At 44.3% G+C, this 22018-nt stretch overlaps 1 protein-coding gene across 1 annotated transcript in view; it reads right to left on the bottom strand.

The window, feature by feature from the left end:
- Nucleotides 1-20948, bottom strand: part of LOC112069401 (SH2 domain-containing adapter protein F) — a gene marked incomplete at its 5' end in the record, with an annotated part of 34358 nt that extends 13410 nt beyond the window's left edge. The window contains 3 exons of the mRNA XM_024136736.2: nucleotides 171-348; nucleotides 9739-9903; nucleotides 20717-20948. Coding sequence (XP_023992504.1) covers nucleotides 171-348; nucleotides 9739-9903; nucleotides 20717-20948 — 575 coding nt within the window. The remainder of the gene's footprint in view (nucleotides 1-170; nucleotides 349-9738; nucleotides 9904-20716) is intronic.
- Nucleotides 20949-22018: the final 1070 nt, after the last annotated feature.

The following is a 22018-nucleotide window of genomic DNA, read 5'->3' as shown; positions in this document are numbered from 1 at the left end:
AGTGGAGAAAGTGTCTTATCTAACATCAAAAGACAATCAAATATCTCCACACAGCTCTACCTCAGAAGCACCAACACAAAAGTACCAAATCCCTAGAGAGAATCACAGGAATAGAATTACTAGTCATTATAAATCTGTGGATAGAAAGACAGTAGGGGAGGATGACTTACAACTGGCTCTCCAGGGACAAGGAGGGGTCAATGCGTTCCCCCAGAGCAGCACTGCAGTGGTCCAGAGAGCTCATCTTGGTGTTGACCAGACAGCAACTGGAGTGGATGCGGGGCGGACGCCCTCCTTTACCCTCCTTGGTGGGCGACATTCTGGACTTCTCCGCCCCTTCAAACTGGACTGTAAATGAAGGAGAGACCCACAGCCAGATATGAGTATCACAATACAACAGCATCTCAATAGAGGTCTTCCTGGAGACATTTCAAATATCAGCCTTGGAACATTAGACACCCCGCCTCCTTTTTTGTAAAAAGCTAAGGGACGGCCTCGAGAAATGTAACCACTCAAATTCATAGAGCTATGGATGCAAGAACAGACCATCTATGACATCATAATTACAGTTTTAACCATGTTTTGAGGCTATTCAGTGTTTGTTTACATTGTTTGTAAACAGAGTAAAAACAAGCTGATATTTTGGAGCCTGATGGGGGACGACAGTTGAACTAAGCTCATGACACATTTACAAGTTATATTGTTCAAGAATCAATGGGTATATATCATTACATTATAAGTCTAAAATGGATGTAGCAACTAAGGATTCTAGCTTCAACAATCTGACCATTGAAATCCATCTTGTGTTTCCTGTATTCATCAATTATAAGCAATTCAATTAAAGTGGCGTTGAGTTCAGAGAAGCATGTGTTCAAAACATCAGGCATATCTGTGAAACATTGAGCTGCTGTGACTTAATTTTCATGATTCCTCCTGGTCTTTCCTGGCTGTGCTGCAGTGAGACGTGTTAATGAGAGGAGACAGCCATGCCTCAGTGTTTAAACACACACCCCACCACTCTGTACAACACATCCCCCTCAAGGAACTTCACAGATGAAGGCAGAGCGAGACAGAAATCAATCCAGCCACACTGTGTACACAATGCCAGACGGGAGGGAAAACACAACATGCACAAACTAGTCCAGGTTAATCATTGAGCCAGGCCTTGAAAAGTGCCAAGGTCACTAACTAGAGAATAGACAGGCTCCCTTGGAAGTTGGCACTTCTCAGGGCTTTGCTGCTCGGCCTGATGGGGGATCGGAGGTGATCCATCCAAATCGTGACACGACCCTGACAGAGTCAGAGGTCAGAGATTTGCTTTTAGACCAATCAGAAACAAGCTACTTAATCTCCCTATTTACACAGTCTGATGTGAGATCAGAGGGTGGGAGGGGACCAGGAGTAGAAGTTGAAACCTCAGATCTTCCTGGTAGTGGTCAGCGGTCAGAGACACTGACACAGGAGAGTGGGCTGTTTTACTCCACAGGTCATTTCTGTAGTTGATGTCACACCATCCTTTGGAAAGAGCCCCATTTCCAATTGCCTTGGCTTGCTACCCCCAGCAGTAAACGGAGTTCACCCTTCAACATCAAACACATTGCCAGTCTGTCACTGCCAGAATGCTGAAGACCGCTTTAGGGCTTCAAGAGGAGTGGAGCAACATCAAACGTTGAGCCTCTGATGGAAGCAGTTCATTTAGCATACTCTTAGTTGTGATTGCATGCCCCCCGCCACCACTCATCTCAAGGGCTAATCTCACTCCAGGCCTGGGTTTAACTTCACTGAGTGGACATAGCTCCTCCAGACAGACAAGAGCTGCTGGAATCACAACATATCGATGGAGAGGGGTGGAATAAGCTTGTCTAGTCTAGACCACACCTCCAGTCAAATGATAGCGTTTCACTTTCTGTAAAGCTATTGTAACATTGAGAGTCCTTACAGTCCTTCCACCATTATACACTGAACAAAAGTATCAAACTGCTGGTCCCATGTTTCATGAGCTGAAATAAAAGATGTCAGAAATGTTCCATACGCACAAAAAGCTTATTTCTCTCAAATGTTGTGCACAAATTTGTTTACATCACTGATAGTGAGCATTTCTCCTTTGCCAAGATAATCCATCCATCTGAAAAGTGTGGCATATCAAGAAGCTGATTGAACAGCATGATCATTACACAGGTGCTGGGGACAATAGAAGGCTACTGTGCAGTTTTGTCACACAGCAAAAGTCTCAAGTTTTGAGTGAGTGTGAAATTGGCATGCTGACTGCAGGAATGTCCACCAGAGCTGTTTCCAATGAATTGAATGTTAATTTCTCTACAACAAGCCACCTCCTATTTCGTTTTAGAGAATTTGGCAGTATGTTCAACCGGCCTCACAACCACAGATCACGTGTAACCACGCCAGTCCAGGACCTCCACATTTGGCTTCTTCACCTGCGGGATCATCTGAGACCAGCCACCTGGACAGCTGATTAAACTGTGGGTTTCCACAACTAAAGAATTTCTGAACAAACTTAGGGAAGCTCATCTCATCATCCTCACCAGGGTCTTGACTTGACTGCAGTTCGCTGTCGTAACCGACTTCAGTGGACAACTGCTCACATTCGATGCTCACATTCAGCTTCATGGCTGAATCCCGGTTTCAACTGTACCAGGCACATGACCGACAGCGTTTATGGCGTTGTGTGGGCCAGCGGTTTGCTGATATCAACGTTGTGAACAGAGTGCCCCATGGTGGCAGTGGGGTTATGGTATGGACAGGCATAAGCGACGCACAACAAACACAATTGTATTTTATCGATGTCAATTTGAATGCACAGAGATACCGTGACGAGATCCTGAGGCCTATTGTCGTGCCATTCATCCGCCTCCATCACCTCATGTTTCAGCATGATAATGCACGACCCCATGTCGTAAGAATCTGTACATAATTCCTGGAAGCTGAAAATGTCCCAGTTCTTCCATGGTCTGCATATTCACAAGACATTGGCATGTTTGGGATGCTCTGGATCGACGTGCACGACAGCATGCTCCAGTTCCCGCTAATATCCAGCAATTTCGCACAGCCATTGAAGAAGAGTAGTACAACATTCCATAGGCCACAATCAACAGCCTGATCAACTCTATGCAAATTAGATGTGTCGCGCTGCATGTGGCAAATGGTGGTCACACCAGACACTGACTGGTTTTCTGATCCATGACCCTACTTTTCTTTTAGGTGTCTTTGACCAACTGATGCATATCTGCATTCCCAGTCATGTGAAATCCATAGATAAGGGCCTAATGAATTTATTTCAATTGACTGATTTCCTTACATGATCTGTAACTCAGTAAAATCGTTGAAATTGTTGCGTTTGTTTATATTTTATGAATCAATAAATGTAGATGTCTTCTAGAAAACAACCTCATGTAAATGCCTGATATGCACAACTAGAAGCAATTAACTGTCTGCCTGATGCTAAGCTACATACTGAACTGCAGAAACCTATTCTGAGCATCCCTGAAGCATGCACAGCATGTGCTTACCACTGGCAAAGCTACATCACACATGCATGATCATGTTGTTCCTCCAGTGACCACCAGGGGCTCCCCTTAACCTAATTTCTATTGTTCATGTGAATAAGTACTTATTTAATTTAATAAACTGAGGCTGCGTTTACACAGGCAGCCCAATTCTCATGTTTTGCCCAGATAATTGGCTAAAGATCTGACTGGTCAAAATACCAATTGGGCTGCCTGTGTAAACACAGCCTTAGTGAAACATTGCTCTAAAACTCAAACCAGTTCCATGGCTTGGCTATACAAAATAATAATGATACAGTTTATAGCACTAATACATAGTTGAGTCTGAAGATGACACACATTGTACAGTATAAATGAGGCCAAATTATTTGTTTTGCTAGTCTCCGTTGTTAAATAAAAGTCAAATATGGAGGATATATTCTCACAAATCAGTTTCTGTAAACGGTACAAGTAGCTCCCTTTATATATGTTTAATGTATATGTGTATGTGTGTGAGATAGGGTTTCCATGGAGACTGACCGGGTGGGAAAAGATGCGTGTTTGCAGCCCCTCACCCTGTCAGCCAGGACACAGCCAATCTGTAGCTCTGCAGCAAACCTTCCCCTGAGTGTACGTTTGTGCAATAATGTCAGAGAAAGAGACAGCAGGAGAGGGACTGCTGTAGTCTATATATTTTATTTCCTCTTTAATGAAACAAAACCCTATCTCTATAAAAAAACAATGTCCCCTGTATCTCTGAAACAGTGGAGGCTACAGAGGGGAGGACGGCTCATAATAAATGGCCGGAACGGCGCAAACGGAATGGCATCAAACACCTGGAAGCCATGTGTTTGATACCATTCCACTAATTCCGCTCCAGCCTTTACCATGAGCCCGTCCTCCCCAATTAAGGTGCCACCAACCTCCTGTGCTCTGAACGTATATGTGTGTGTTGGTGTTGGCTATATGAGTGTCAGTATGTGTTGGTGAATGTGAGAGTATTATCAGAACACGAGGCGTTCCCATGTGAGGAAACCTTCGGTCAGCTATCTGTCATCACTGTGGCAGACAGCTGATAGCATCAGAGCATGTTCTATCACATACCAGTACATGACATTGGCAATGTCTGTCTCCATTCCATGTCTACGGCTATGAAGTAATATGAACCAACACTAAAGTCTGTTATTATTGGTTTGATCATGATAGTTTAGACTGACGTTCACCTGAGCCCTATTCAGTGCTCTCAATCCCACTTTAATTACGCCTAATACTAATTCCTAAACACCTCAATTAAACTCTGACATCTACAGTAACATCAGATCCACAAGGAACCAGCTCAATGTGATTAAATAATTGTTCTTCTCTTGCTTTTGACTCCTCCACCTAGGCAGAGTGAATGGCTATCCTCAGCGGCGTTCACCACTCAACCTCTACCGTCAGAACAGGCCTTTTCACAGGCAACGCACATAGCTTCAAAGAGGCATTACTAAGGAGTGAGCCACTAACAACAACAAAAGAGCAACCATTTTATTTGTTTGAGTGTGAAGAGCCCGTGTCTTCTATGATTGCCAACCGTCTCCCCCACAATAGCTGGAGCTGCAGTGGTATTATAGTTTGGCTGATTCCTGGCGATACTCAGCCCAAACTCATTCCCTTTCATTCTCCACCGCTCACACTCAAGACAGACAAGAGGAGATTGAAGAGAGGATTGGCACACAGGTAATGAGCCCTGGGGGGGCAGTTAGAGTGATGGAAGGACCCACGCGGACGCACACACACGCCATTCTGTGTGTGTGTCTGCCAGCCTGTCTACACTACCTGTATTGTGGCGTGTAAAGCAGAGCAAATGGAATCTCGGTATCAGATTGAACCGTCAGTCAGACGGTGATGGATGGTTGAAGGTCCCACCCTCTCCAGCCTTCCACCTATCTCTACAGGCTCCCAACAAAACAACAGGCTGCAGGGATGGAGGGAGGGGGATGGAGGTAGAGAGGAAGGGAGATGGAGAGAGGGAGCTGATTGGCTGGGACTTAGATAAACGCAGGCCACAAAGGTCAAAAGGACATCTAGAGGACCAAAACATGCCTAGAGCAAAGCAGAGCAGAGAGAGAGCGACAAAGGAATCCAGCAAGCTGAAAACCACTCACTACTGCCTTCTCTCACTGAGACAACCACCCACCTTCCACACAGCACATTTACTTATTAAACCAGCTAATTAATTCTCATTTACTAATGGTACTTCCATCAAAAGAGTGAGTTCACTGGTCAGTGGGGAAAGCTTGAGATCTACTGCTGTATTATAGGGTTACAATTAAGATTTCCAGCTTGACGTGTGAAATGATTAACAGGTCTGAACGCTCATTGAAATGCATGGCACATTTTGAGCATCAAACCATGAAACCATACAAGGCCATGGGAGAGAACGAGCAGCTTGTAAAACCACTGCTTTCTGTTGACATCCAGAGAAAATTGTGCTTTGGGAAGTCGAATAAGGATCTGTTGAAAGGATTATATAGAAACACATTTGCTGAGCCCAATGGTCTTATTCTCTGATGAGTTCAACATCAAGGCATGTTATTTTTCTATCTAATCCCAAAACGTATTCCGACGTTTTTTCCAAAAACAAAGGAACAATCCTCCAAAGGCTTAAAAGCCCGCAGATTCCTTGAACAAAAATGAAATCTGGATATCTTTTAATTACACTGTTTTGTATTCTAGTGAGACAAAGGGAGGAGAAGGTAAGAGAATGGCCTGAACACCCAGACAATCAATTCACATCAGAAAACAAAGGCAAAAGCTCTTCATTACATCCAGACAAAGGAATCGGTCTTCTATTTATATGCAGATGTAATATCTGTACTGTCACGGCTGTCAGGCAATATTTAAATATGATAATGATGTTGAACTGGTGAGACAGGTTCTGTTCGGCTGTACCGGGCGCCGTTCCATCCAGGTCCATATCACACAGCTAATCATAACGGCCCTGGTAACACTTGTAACCTGGAGACCTGGCTAGGGCCAGGAGGAGCAATGGCTTTTGCCCCTAACAACAGTTCTAGGATCAGATTAATTACCCTACACCCAACTTTAACCATTAGGAGGATGTCAAAACATCTGACCCTGTAGCAGTGGTTAGGAACAACTTCTACCTACTCTTACTATGTCCTCCTGTTTGAGTGGAGGCCTGCCTGTAGCCAGAGGCGACAGGAGGTGAGAAGCATGAAATTGTACTCACAGGAAGGTCAGAGAGCCCTCCACCCCCAGTCTCTATATCCAACATCTGACCCATGTGATGTAGTGGGAGTTCAGACAGAGAGAGGATCCTCTTTCAGCCAGACGCCACACTAAAACCCACTCATATCCCATGCATGGGGGAAGTGGAGCCATTCCCAAGGCATTATGGGGCATAAATCAAACATCTGCCCTGTCCTCACCCTCAGAACACAGCCAGCTCATTTTACTGGCTCGCTCTCTGGTGGAGGGAGGATGGCTCATTGTACTGGTTGGAATGGAATGGATAGAACAGTATGAAGGACAAACACATTTCCAATTTAAACCCCAGCCTCCATTGGTCTCTCTACAGTAGTACACCCCCTCTACACTACCAGGGGAGTACAGAGCCTCAGCCTGAGTATAAGTTCTGCTAAACATGGTCCCTCTCCTCGCTCTCCCTGGATAATTAGTTACTGATTGTAGAGCTGTGGAAAAGCTGCAAACATTGGCAAACACATGGAGGCTTCATAATTGGAAATGGACCAAGACACTATTAATCGAATCACAAGCAAGTCTCATGTCACAAGGTCCATGTCTCAAGTGAGTCTCAAGTAGAATGGGTCGGTCGAGTCTTGAGTCAAGTCCAAGTCTGCATTCTAAGAGGAAGTCAAGTTGAGACACGTTTTTTTATAAGTCAATTTAAAAATGCATCTATACATGCGATGACTGCAAATCTTTGTCTATTTATTGAGGCTACAAGACAGCCTTTTTTATAATGTTGTCTACAACACATTTGGATGATGTAATTGTAAAATAGGGATGTTGTAGCGGTCGTCAGGGCGCGACATCAGCAGAAGGCAAGGCAGGTTGACGTGCTCAGAGTGTAGATTTATTTTACAGGTCTCAGGGATTCAATGGTGAAAGCCCATATCATACAACATATACAAGTAGAGTTACCAAATATACACAGCCCAAAATAAATATCTTCTGTACGAGGCATAACCTGTCCTATCTGAACGGACATTGGTAGCGGACAAGACAATACAGCCTCCCCTTGAGAAACCAAATCGAATCTATCTAACAGGAGCTCAAGCAGGTCCATATAAGGACTTGACCACTCCCTGGACCATACAATTACCCAATTGGCAATTACAACCAATAAAGTGGTTCTACAATGTAAAAGGACATTTCCACATCCATTGTTACATTTGTACATTTGTTTTAATCAGACTTGATGATTATTCATTTCATCACCATTCGTACATGAAACAATTATTTATCTTATTCAACGTACTGTCTCCATAGCATGGCGCGCAGGCCACGTAACCTTTTCTATGCGCACTAGGGCACGCTCCTATTACGCACAACCAGAATGACAGAGACATACAGTAGGGCACACATGGAACTCGGACATAACCCGGAAAATATGAACAAAAGAAGCCATACATTGAATTAAATAAACAGAACTTCAACCACAGGAGTCTTGAGAACGTTCATGTGCACAAACATCGCTTCCACTCAAAGGGTAAGAAATTGTATGATAAATGAAAATGGATCGTATCAAACATGTAGCAATAAACGGAATGATGAAACGCTAGCAAACACTGTAGGATTATATATGGAATACAGATTTAGCACATATGCATTTAAACGTGTGAAAGCAAGAAAACAAAGTACTCTCCGCTGGCGGGAGTATGGAGAGCTCAAGTGGAGAGACTATAGTGTCTCCTCGTCACAGTAATAATTCGTTTTAACAAATTACAAATGCAAGCTTGATAAGTAAATTATCAATTTCAAGCAATTTTGACATACCAAACGGCCAGTAGGCCTATACTAGTAGGTCTAATTGTTGCCCGATGCCCCATTACTGGTGAGCGTGCAAAGTAAACAGTCAATATTCTTGATCACCAAACAATTTATTATGGCAATCCTCTTTCTACAATTTGCTGTTTGTGCTGCACCCGATTTTATAGCTGTACAGCAAATCAGAAATATGTTCACTAGTGCACCCGACCTGTGTTGATTGACAGTTTGCTGGTCCAATCAGAGGGCCAAGTGTGCGTTTCACTAGCCAATCTGTTGCAATTTTTGTTTTTGCAAGGGCAATGCTGCGGCTACTGTCTCTTGCTGCGTGTTGCATAATCCAAGGAGACTGCCATGAAATGAGTCACAAAACGTTACAAAACCTGGCCAGATCATTTCAAGTTATCAGTCTCAAGTCAAAGACGAGTCCAAGTCATGTGACTCAAGTCCAGAACTCTGGAAATGGGGTTATTATTTAGTCACCGAGCATTTAAGAACAAGGTCAAACACTTTGTGCTACATGGATGTTCTCACCAAAATAAAGAGTAGTAAACTTTGGGATTTGAATGAGTTCTTAATCAAGGGTTTGAGAGAATGATCTATAAAGAGCAGTGGGCAAGGGGATGCTTGCCTTGGAACAGTTATGCCTATGTTGACAATAGCATTACGGGTCACCTACACTTCCAATTACCCATTCAGAAGGCAATTCAGCACCATTAAAATTAATGAGCCTTCGTCCACACAACCTGGCTAGTAATAGTGATTTTCTGCCATATGTAATCCAGATAGAAAAGGGCAGTTATTACAGAGATAATGTGAACCGTCAAACTGATTTAAAGATACTGTAGAGCTGATCAATCACTTCCTCCTCACTCAATGAGGTCACACAGTAAACTGGCTGTTACTGTTTTCATATGTTGTCATAGTGAAGGGAATGTTGTCTTACAACTGTATGAAAAAGAAGCCATACATTGAATGGTATGTTGTCGCCCATGCAATTTGTAATTTCTCTACTTTGACAGACAATGACAGTTCACCAGTACAGTACCCTATCAGGGAACAGGAGGAAGAGGAGGATGAGCCATGGAAATTAGATATGGTTATGGATATGGCAAGAGAAAGAGACACGGGGACATTGTTGATGAGGGGTAAGGGGCGCTGGATGAGCCTCTCTGATGGTGGTGGGATGAACAGACAGGACAGGGACAACAAAACCCACCATGGTGGTGCTGGTCACAGGCAGTGTGCCCAGGGGAGTGCTGGGCTGGCTGGGGGGGCAGAGCGGGGGGTGACTCCACCCCCTCCAGCAGGGCCAGGGCAGGACTGTGGTTGAGCTGGCCGACAGGAGGGGGCCACGGCAGATCCTTGATCACTTTAATCTCTACTGCAGGCAGCCCAGGTCACCAGGACGGGAGCAAGAGGGAAGGAGTGGAAGAGAGTGAGGTAGAGCGAGAGAGAGAAGAGAGAAAACGCGAGAGAGATAAAGGGATAGAGGCAGAGAAAGATAAAGAGAGAGATGAAGGGGAAAGGGGAACACAGAAGAAGCAGAGTAAGAGAAATGCTGGACAGTAGCATCCCATGCAGGTACATGTCAGGTTAGTATACCACAGCATAGTCAATAGAACAGCAGGGAAAACCAGGAGAGAGCAAGACTGAAAAGGAAGGAGTATTAGTTTACCTGAGAGAGACAGACTGCTCTTTGACCTCTCCACTTTGCCTCTACATGTTTCTTTGACGTTTTACAAGGAGTCAACCAGTGGAATTTTCAACTGCAGGCCAGAGTCATTAATTACGCTCCAGGTTTAGCAGGGAAAGTGGCTGAAGAGAGCTACTAATGAGGCTTTGAAAACACAGAATCAAAGACCTGAGCATGACTTGGCTAGTGTGAATAGCCTCACGGACAACACAAGCTCTGGTATGGCTCATAACGGAGTTACAACGTCTGAAACTGCCTCCACAATAAGATAAAGGGCAATATACAAGATTCTCTACTGGTGCCTGACACAGTGGAATCCATTGTACTGTAATGGTGGGGGGCACCCCGCAGACCTAGCCCCTCAGTAATGTATCGCTCATGTCTAGATGGGGGTATTACCAGAGTAAATCGAGTGTTGGTGCGCCGGCCCATCTTTCACTGGGAATGGCCCACTTGTTTAATAACACAGGACGCTCGATAAATAAGGGGACGGGAAGGGGAGTGCATTTCCCTATCCACCAGGGAGCTGCTGGTCTGTTTGCTGCAGTGGCTAATAAAGAAACATGGTGCACTGGGAAACAGGACTGGCTGTGCAGGAGGGAGTTCTACAGCCAGGAATGACATGTTGCCTGTCAAGTCTCATCATTCTCTGGATAAACGAATAGAGTCCTGATGTTATGTTTCATCCTTGAATTGCCCTCATAAAATAGTAGTAGAAGCAGTAAGATGCATTGTTGAAAGTAGAAAAAAACACCACAGAATGCCTAGCTCAAATACATTCCGGTCTAACCATTGTCTCAAAAACAATGACATTCTACCCCTATTCCAATGAATTCTTTACTATCCTCATGCCAAGTAAGCCATTAATTTAGAATCACCCACCTCAGGTGGAGTGACTGCTATTTCCACTGCTGATGAAAAAATGTTTAAAAAAGCTGTGAGTTTGCTCACTCAAAGTCCTACAAAGTCCTCAAATGTAACTGGGTAAGATTGAAATTCCGTTTATGCTTTACAAAACAATCATACCGCAACATAATTTTTCTGCCCAGTTAGCGGGTAGATTTGCTTTTAGCCAAATCCTTTTAGAGCAAGCCAAATAATTTCATGTTTTAAAAGTTATCCTAGATCAGGATTCATTGTTTGAATGGTAAGATGCCAATCAACCTGTTGCCAGGTTTTATAGGCTGCTAAACTAGCTTTTATTCTGTGAGTTGAACGGACACATTATGGACTTGTCCTTGTTCTGGCCTGCAGGAAAAAGCTGGGGTGCAGAACATGCTAATGAGGAGGGGGGAATCAGTTCAGCAGATGAAGAGGGAAAACAGAGAATATTATTTTGGACAAGCAATTAAATACCTCAGCCTTAGTGCCGTTGTGGCAGGGTGAGAGTAATGTGGCTGCAGGACTGTTGATATGACAAGGGCTCACATGAGGATGGAGTCCTTACTATGAATTGTGTTCTCGGAATGAAGTTTCCTTACTTTAATGGTGTACTTTCCTCACTATGACAGCCAATAGGAGAGAGAGTTACCCCTGGTTCTCAGACAAAGGCAAATAAGACAGAGGTATAGGGTTGGGACAGAGGTCAGAGCACTAGCAGCTAATATAATAACTTCCTGCCTTGGGATGCCTCACCGCTGAGCGATTAAAAGTCTAATTCTCATTTCACATTCCAGGTTAGCATGTAATTGTTTTGGGAGTAGCCGGCGTTGCAGTGTTACGCAGCCTTGCTCTGGGGATGAAAAGCCCACTCTTACAGGTCAGTCTCAGCTTAGCTCAGCTCTACACAGATGCACAGTGCAAAAGTGGAGGTGAGCTGTCACACAGCCACTTCTAAAAGAAAGGTAAACTGATTCAAGTGGCATAAGTACAGTGGCAGTCTTCAAACCTCCAGGTGTCTGATTTTTCCCTTACCCTATAACCTGTTTCAATTTTCTGTCAGCCCAAGGGCCTTTTCTGAATACATTTTGGCTTGGATGTTATGTTGCGGCACGGATGAGTGCATCTTAAGGCCTCGACGCGCTGCTCTGAGACACAGTGTGAAGTGACCTGCCTGGGACTGGGGAGCAATGGGGGCCAATTCTTCATCCTAATTTTTCAGGCTGAGGTGATGAGAGAGGCTGAAACACAGCAGAGAATGCACAAAGACATTTGCACTCAAACATCTCTGGAGCCTCTATCCACAGTCTATCCAAGTCACACATACTGCTCAGTACTGTGTGTCAGATAGAACGGTCTGTGTGTGTATGACTGGGCTGGCACAGACAGGCATCAGGTCCTTTAGTTGGCACTGCCTCACCTTCGACATGTCCCCACAGTGATCCACGTGTTTTGCTTTGGGAAGAGGTGAATCATGGGTAGAAGGTTGTTCTCTTACTCAGTATGACATCCCGTGGGACTCCGTGACAGTGGAGGTGCCTTGAGCATTATGAGGAAGATAAAGAGCCCAGCTCACCCCATTCACACCCCCCCCCTGGGGTTTACTCTGCTCTACACTGTCTCTCACAGTCTCTCTCTACAACTATACAGTCCATTCTACCAATGGACTGTATTTCAGGACCTTATCTCTCAGTCAGAATGAATGTTGATGTCTCCAGGGCATATTGGATGGAAGCAGCAGACCCACATGAAAAAAGACTATAGTATAAAAATACTATAGTATTCACTGTAGTGTTTTTGCTGACTTTAATGTAGTATTCCCTTTAGTTAACTGTAAATACTAAAGTATACTATAGTATAAATTATAGTTAACTATAGTATAAATACTGTAATAAAATAACTGCAGTATATACTAAAGCAATTAATGTAGTGTTTTTGCAGATTGTTGAAAACTGTAGTATTTACTGTGGTGTTTTTGTGGGCCGTAGTATACTGTATTATTTACTAAAGTGTTTTTGTTTTATTATCTTTGACTTAGAAGTGGAGGCTTTCTGCTTTAGGAAACCTACTGAGCAAATGTTCCATAACCTGTAGGTAGGTTGTACTGAGGTCTGAACGGATAGTTCAAGCTTCTGCTCTTTCTGTAACCTGTAGGGAACACAATATATGGTCTATACTTGGCATGTACGTTTCTCACTTATTGGTGGCACAAATTGGGATATGGGGGAGGGGAATGAGCAGGGTATATGCAAATTAAACACTGTAGTATATAGTAACTATCCTTGAACAAGCATTGGCGAATCGGAATGGCTCATAGGAGCAGGAGGCAGCTTGATGTACAAGTACACCTCCTGGACAGGACACTAGTCTATATCGCAGGGCCTTACCCCCAATCTATCTCCTTAATGCTGAGTGTCAAGCAGAGACGCATTGGGTACCATTTTTAAAGTCTTTGGCATCACTCGGCCAGGTATCAAACTCCCAACCTTCCAATCTCAGGGCGCATACTCTAACCACAAGGCTACTGAATTGCAGTATAGTTTTAAAAAACGGTAGTGTTTTGCAGACTGTAGTGTTTTTGTGAACATTACTATAGTATTGGCTACAGTGTTTTTTTTGTTGCAGAGAATGCTGAAGTACTACAGTTCACTACCAAATTCTATAGTAAGTATTACACATGATTGAGGGATACTACAGTGTATAGTATTCTACAGTATACCACAGTTTATTATAGAATGCTATAGTAAGTACTGTAGTATAATTTAGCCTAGTAAACTAGTATTTTTTCATGTGGGTATGCACATGGGTTAAATTGTGCCGGGTCCTACAGGGCCCGAGACCAGGCACCTATGATCCGAGTGAGAGCCAGGTGGAGCTGAGACCCGGTACATTTCGTTAGCCTATTTGAATTATCTAATGAAAAACTGTTGTCTACATGTAATTTTCCACAGCCAACAACACAAGTAGGCTAAGCAACAGCAAACTCAGACAACCCCATAGTAGAATAGTTTATCTATTCAATTGTTCAGCCTGATTGTTCAGCCTGTCGCATTCTATGCGAGAAAATAATAGTCCTCTCAAGGCGCATTCACGCCCAGTCACTGTAGCCTACAAAGTTCTAAATGAYGTGTCGSGGGGGGGGGGGGGGGGGGGACACTCCTTTGAAAGCAGTTGATGGCCACTGTTAAAAGAGGAGCGTCACTGAGCTTTCTAGTGTTACTAGGCTACACTTGTTCCTCAAATCCAATAAATGAGTAAAATGCACCGTTTTAGAACCAGAGTTTTGAGCAGATGGATGGTTTATGTGTGTTAGCGAGCAGATGGATGGTTTATACGCGGTAGCGAGCAGATGGATGGTTTATACGTGTTAGTGAGCACCAATGTCGTTGAATGCATAGGGAAGGGCGGGGCTAAATGTAACACGGGTCAGGTGTAATAGGTAGGTCTACATTATATTCACAGTACATCATCCTTGTTTGGCTGAGTGACAGTAGGATGTTTTTGGGGGGGACATTCAAGTCATAATGTTGCTATAACTAGCAACAAGATAGCCTAATGTTTAGACTTTAGAGTTTGTGATCTAGATAACGATTAGCCCAATGGGGTAAATGGGCAACCCCCAGCCTATTTATTTATAGCCACTAAGCTGCATCAGGTGGGCTCCATCAGGTGATCATTATTGCTAAATAACAAACTCAGCAAAAAAAGAAACGTCCCTTTTTCAGGACCCTGTCTTTCAAAGATAATTCATAAAAATCCAAATAACTTCACAGATCTTCATTGTAAAGGGTTTAAACACTGTTTCCCATGCTTGTTCAATGAACCCTAAACAATTAATGAACATGCACCTGTGGAACGGTCATTAAGACACTAACAGCTTACAGACGGTAGGCAATTAAGGTCACAGTTATGAAAACTTAGGACAGTAAAGAGGCATTTCTACTGATTCTGAAAAACACCAAAAGAAAGATACCCAGGGTCCTTGCTCATCTGCGTGAACGTGCCTTAGGTGTGCTGCAAGGAGGCATGAGGACTGCAGATGTGGCCAGGGCAATAAATTGCAATGTCTGTACTGTGAGAAAGACACAAAAAGACAGCGCTATTAAAGACAGCGCTACTAGGAGACAGGATGGACAGCTGATCATCCTCGCAGTGGTAGACCACGTGTAACAACACATGCACAGGATCGGTACAGCCGAACATCACACCTGCGGGACAGGTACAGGATGGCAACAACAACTGCTCGAGTTAAACCAGGAACGCACAATCCCTCCATCAGTGCTCAGACTGTCCGCAATAGCCTGAGAGAGGCTGGACTGAGGGCTTGTAGGCCTGTTGTAAGGCAGGTCCTCACCAGACATCACCGGCAACAACGTCGCCTATGGGCACAAACCCACCGTCGCTGGACCAGACAGGACTGGCAAAAAGTGATCTTCACTGACAAGTCGCGGTTTTGTCTCACCAGGGGTGATGTTCGGATTCACTTTTATCGTCAAAGGAATGAGCGTTACACCGAGGTCTGTACTCTGGAGCAGGATCGATTTGGAGCTGGAGACGCCATCAGTCTATTACATAAGCTTTGCCCATGTCGGTACACAAAACATTCTGTTGACACACAGAGCGAGAGAGCATTTTAGGAGGGAAGTTAACCAATTGACTGACTGAACATTGGCCAGAGCCAGGACTTGTTGGACAGGAACAGAAAGACACAATGACATAGCTTCCTGTGACATCATCCTGCCCTGACAGCTCTGTGGTGTGACATCCTGGTACTGTGTCACGTGGTGTGTTCGGTCTTGTGCCACTTTTGACTGGTGATAAAGAGAGTGAGAAACAGAGATGGCGAGAAAGAGCCCAAGAAAGACATTCCATAAAGCTCTAGACAATTATTTTTTAAACATCTCAACAACAGGTATTTGTTTACCTTGTCCTTTTAATTAGGCAGCACTACTTCATCAGTGTTAACAGCAATACCACATAAATCACTGGCCTACTTGTGCCATTTCATTTAGTTCTGCTTAATTTGCCCTGCTAATTGCATGCATATTCAAAATAAGTTGGTAGATTACAATATTTATGGCATTTATTAGGAGCTGGAGGAGAGCTCAGAAAAACAAAAATTGCTTTTGCAGATGCTCTCATATCACCATCACCAGAAGCTACTAGTTCATGGCTCATTGTGGAAGAAACCGCCAAATGCCACCTCATAGGAAATGCACGTTGTATCCATTGCATCACCATCCACCTCCCTCTATCCCTCTCTCCCAACACTTATCTGTTGTGAAGAAGAGAATCTGTTCCTATTAAATATGAAAGTGGAGGTGAGCGAGCGAGCGAGTGATGGAGGGGAGATGACAGCGTGCCCGTTCTGCCTAGACTCACAGCTGGCCATCCAGCGGGGCTCCCAGGGGAGAGCAGAGCTACGGTCAGGTTGGCAGAGCGCCCGCTCTGTGCAGGGGGAGAGGTGGGGGTTAGGGCTGGGTGGCCAACGTGTGTGAGTGAAAGATAACAGGCAGCGTTCTGCACGTTCAAAGGCAGTGGAGCCATTTGAGGCTCATGAAAGAGGCCTGTCAGGGAGGTTATCAGCCGTGGAGCAGCGGAGGGGAGGCCAGACCGGGGGTGGGGGGGGATGAAGCACTGTGGAGTGACAGGCCATCAACAGGGGACAGGTCTTTCACAGAGAGAGAGACAGAACCATGGGGCCAGGGCATGGACCAGGCTCACCAACCACTCCGTTAACTCCTCTTTAAACAAACTGCAGCAATACTACTGGAACGAAACTGATTCAATGATTTACTTAAGAATAGAAGAGCTTTCTCTGGGTCATTAAGTCCTTGAAGAGTCATTAAAAACCCATAAAGCGGTGTGTGTTGCTCCTCAGGACCTGGCTTAGGGCTCTGACAGCATCTCCTGTTATCTCGCCTGCAGTAAGTGCACTGGGTTACGCTGGCTAGCAGGCAACTTAATGGTGTTTAACAGCCAGTAACAGGGCCTACAGATTAAGTACGGGCTCTCGAGCCAGACACAATGAGGCACTACTCAGATTTCCAATGGCTGCCTGTTCAACATCTGGGTGTATTAGTGTGTGTGGTGTGCATATTGAACATGGACACACACACACACACACACACGTACATACACATGCAAGTGTGTTTACCCGCACAAGCCCTCGCCGCACAAAATCCCCCACCACACACCAACACCTATCACACAGAGACTCCCTTCATATGGTCAGATTTTAATGGATCTTCCTCACTCCTCCGTCTCATCCATCACAAAGTCATCGCCCGAGGGGGAAGGGGGGGAGGAGCAGCGAGGATGAGTGATTAACCGAACGGCATGTACACAACCTCCCAACACCCTAACAAGGGAGGGAATTTACATTCCATTGCATATCTGTCAAGAGATAACCCAACAGTGAATAATAAGCGAGGACCTGTAAAACCAACAACATGTACTGTATGTGTGGATGCACTAGGCAGGGAGGCAGGCAGCCCCACACGGCAGGGACAGCTAAGGAGAGGAGGTGGTTTACATACAGGCAGCATTACAGTTCTGTTCTTTAGAAAGCTCTAATGAAGACAAACAGTGCTTTATTCAGATGACATTACAGCGTTCAGCTAGAGAGAGATAAAAGGTAGCTACATTATGGGGCTGGTTTAAATGTCTTATACACCCACTCTCCACTATTTGTGGGGGGTGCATTTTTCTTCATTAAACATTAATATTTCGTGCTGACACTTTAATTCCGCATACAAACGTCTAAATATAAACAGCATCTATGTGGCATCTTCAAGCGGCTGGGAACCACGAGGAAATCTGAAGTGAACAATATCATTATTCATCTATGCAAATGTGTGGTTAAAATGCAAACAATTTAACTTCGCCAACAGAATATAAAACACATCATATACACAATATCTGAAGCTAGGTGGAAAGTACCTTCCTAACACACCCAATGGTGACAGACAAGTCATTAAGGTGACAGCCAGAAGAAAGGGACTGTCCATCATCCTGACCCTTGGCCTGGGTCGATGATCTGTCCTGAGTGATCTGAGACTTCTGGCTGAGGTACCGGCTCATTCAACCCCCCCCATCTCTATCTGCAGTCGCCAGGGTCGCACAACGATGACACACTTCTTACAGTGCTCTGACAATGATGATCTAATCTTCAAACAGCCAGGATATAGAAGATAACGCGTAAGACCTAAAGTCTACCAGAGCTGTCACCTTTAAGACCTAGGTCTATAGACAGTGTTAGAGCTGGGGCCCCTTTATATAAAGTTCTTGAGCTTTTTGATGATCAAGACGTCTGGAACAGAGTCAGTTCGCAGCCAGGTCTTCACACGCTGAGAGAAAGAGAGAAGGGAGGGATTCTTCTTTCAGAAAGCTCTGTTTTATGACAGATTGTCAGAGGAGAAGTCTCTCTCCACCAAACACTGGGATATCATTATGGGCTGAATGGAACAGAAAAAGGTTGAAGACATGCAATAAATCAAAGCAACTCCAGTCTTCCTCTTCGAAGGATAACTTCAGCGCGCTTATCTCTGTTCTCCCACAGCAGACATCACTTTGACATCCCGAGCAAATGAAATTAATTACCATCAAAGGAAATAATGTGAGAGGAGTGTTTGTAAATAGCATCCTAATAAACTCGTCTTAGTGCTGGATGAAAGACAAAATAATGAGGGGAAAGACATGAATGAAAGAAAGCAACATCCGTTTTTCCTAAGAGCTGAAAGAGACCAGCAGTATGAAACAGAGAAACGTAGACTAAGTAAACACGGACAGATAGAAACAGAGGGACAGAGACAGACCAGCCCGGGTGGTGTGTGTTAGTGGTACCTGTGAGGGATTTAGAGGTGTTGTCCATCCTTGTCTCTGGTTCTGATCCACTGCCACTTACAGAGCCCTTGTAGCTAATGCAGTCAGAACAGAGCAGAGCTGTTCAAAGAATACAAAAAAGGAGGAAGAGGTAAAGAAAAAAACCTTTAAAGGATTTTTTTTATTTTTGGTATAGTATAGTTTCAAATCGAGAAAAGGTGTTGGTTTTTCCACCAATCTTTTTGTTTGTTTGTCTTTGTCTTCCAAAGCCAGAGTTTGTCTTGGAACGGCCCTGTTCAGTTATGGCTGTGTTAGCTATGCTGGAGCTCTCTAAACCACAGTCGACATTTAGTAACATTGAGAGACATTGAGACAGGCAGATGCACACATACACTTCATGACCAAAAGTATGTGGTCACCTGCTCCTCGAACATCGCATTCCAAAATCATGGCCATTAATATGGAGTTGGTCCCACCTTTGCTGCTATAACAGCCTCCACTCTTCTGGGAAGGCTTTCCACTCGATGTTGGAACATTGCTGCTTTGACTTGCTTCCATTCAGCCACAAGAGCATTAGTGAGGTCGGGCACTGATGTTGGGCGATTAGGCCTGGCTCGCAGTCGGCATTCCAATTCATCCCAAAAGGTGTTTGATGAGGTTGAGGTCATGGTTCTGTGCAGGCCAGTCAAGTTCTTCCACACCGATCTCGACAAACCATTTCTGTATGGACCTTGCTTTGTGCACGGAGGCATTGTCACGCTGAAACAGGAAAGGGCCTCCCCAAAAGCACAGAATTGACTACAATGTCATTGTGTGCTATAGTGTTAAGATTTCTCGACTGGAACCTTACAGTTGGCACTATGCATTCAGACAGGAAGCCTTATCGTAGCGTTCTCCAAACCCAGATTCCTCCGTCGGACTGCCAGATGGTGAAGCGTGATTCATCACTCCAGAGAACGCATTTCCACTGCGCCGACTCTTGGCATTGCGCATGGTGATCTTAGGTGATCTTCAAGAAGGCCATTCTATTGCCAATGTTTGTCTATGGAGATTGCATGACGGTGTGCTCGATTTTATACACCTGTCAGCAACGGGTGTGGCTGAAATAGCCAAATCCATTCATTTGAAGGACTGTCCACATACTTTTGAATATGTAGTGTATACTGTATATGAACGCATGAGAACACACAAACACAGTCATGCTCCCCTAACTACCAAACACCATAGGTCTCTCCCAAGCTGCAGGTTGACGTTTATTGTCATGAATTTTCCCTTGGAACTTCCGCTAGATGGGACAGCTGCAAAGTCAAAATTGGATATATTGTAAAAATGTATGAAAACTAAAATGTGCTTTTTGGTCTTAACTAAAATGTCCAGTTGACAGTGTGGTTAAGGTTAGAGGAAAGGTTAGGGTTATGTTTAAAATCCGATGGTATGACTTTGGTCACTAGCTGGCACAGCCACACTCTGCAGAGCTGCCTCCAGAGCAAGATTCATGACAATAAATGCCAAAGACTAGACAGACACCTAGAAAAAGGCCCCACTCAGCAGACCAAACACCTGCAAATTAACTTGATGTAATGCTTCACGAGGGGGAAGGAAATTAAAATTAACAATGCCTTTCTGAAGATAAGATACCGGGAACCACGAAAGAAGCAGTAATCACATTGGTTAATGCTGGAAAAGGGTACCTGGTCAATTAGTGGGATGGAGAGAGACAGCAGAACAGACACAGAGTGACAGTAATGTAGGGGACGTAGAGCAGGAGGAGAGGAGTGTTACATACGTGCTCTCGTACCTGCGAAAGCCTTGGAGATGCGCTCTTTCTTCCACTCCCAGGGCTGGTCGTACTCCTCCGGGGGCCTCTCGTCGTCCTGTGGCAGCCGACTCTCTCTGGGGCAGCGGGGACGCTCGCCGTCTGAGTCCCCTCCGTTCTCAGCTGGCTCGTAGGGCGTGTCGTACAGGGGCAGCGACCTCAGTGACCCCTCCTTAGGCCCCCGGCCACCGCGGATCTCTGGCAAAGGAGAAGAGGGAGAGGAGGGTTAGATTTAATAGACTGTCAATGTGGATGTAAAGGTAAAACGATACGAAAGGACTGTATATGTGACTATTTATGTTAACAATCCAACCAACAGCTTTTATCAGCAGTTTCACCTCCAAAATATCAATTTCTCTACATACAACACTAAGACAGCCATGTTCCAAGGTAGGCTAAATGCAGCTATCCTTGGGCAGTGAGACCCAGCTGTCTCTTTACGTACCTACCCCCTGGGACCCAGGAGAGGGAGAAGAACCAAACATGGGACACCAACAGCCATGTTAATTATTGCTGTGTGGATCCTAATCAAACTCTATACCTGCTAACAGGGATTAGCATAGCCAAGCAGCACACACATGATCAGGAGAGGCAGCTACAGATGCCTGTGTGTGATGGAGGCAGGTCTATAAGTATTAGGGCTGGGCGATATGGCCAAAATATCATATCATGTTATTTTTAAAATTTTTGACGGTATTTTATGTTTTTGATTAATAAAAAGTTGAAAATGTTATTTATGAGTAGTGCGTGACCCTAGTGAGGCAACACATATATTCTAAATGATTTCAATGGGTCTGTCTCCATTCTGATTGTTTTATTCTGTTCAATTCAACTTCAACCTAAAATGATTTCCTGCACTCATTTGAGATCATTTCCACACTGCCACGATATGGGCAAAAATACTAAGCCTTATTTTTAACCAAATGTTGCAATTGCGATTTAGATCAAAACACTTGGGTAAACTTTTGGAATCATGGAAATGTTTATTATAATTCTATAGTTAGAATATAAATAATTGTGAGCACTTTGAATACAGTGTTGTTTGACATGACAACGAATGAATATGCCATGGACGAGTTATTGTGACAGGTTAGGAACCAAAGTGATGTTCCGTGTTTCCTAGGGGACCCTATAATCTTTGGCTACATTAAAGCTTTATTCATATAGCCAACATATTCATGCTTCGCCTATTCCTCTTTGATTTAGAGGATACTGTTGCACAAACAACATGATGATTTAGGCCTCCACCAGCACTTGTATCAGGCTGTATTAGCTAGCTACATT

The sequence above is a fragment of the Salvelinus sp. IW2-2015 genome, unplaced genomic scaffold (assembly GCF_002910315.2).
Source record: "Salvelinus sp. IW2-2015 unplaced genomic scaffold, ASM291031v2 Un_scaffold1002, whole genome shotgun sequence".
NCBI classification, from domain to species: domain Eukaryota; kingdom Metazoa; phylum Chordata; class Actinopteri; order Salmoniformes; family Salmonidae; genus Salvelinus; species Salvelinus sp. IW2-2015.
Note: the sequence above shows the minus strand (reverse complement) of the source record. Positions and strands in the feature narration are given on the sequence as shown.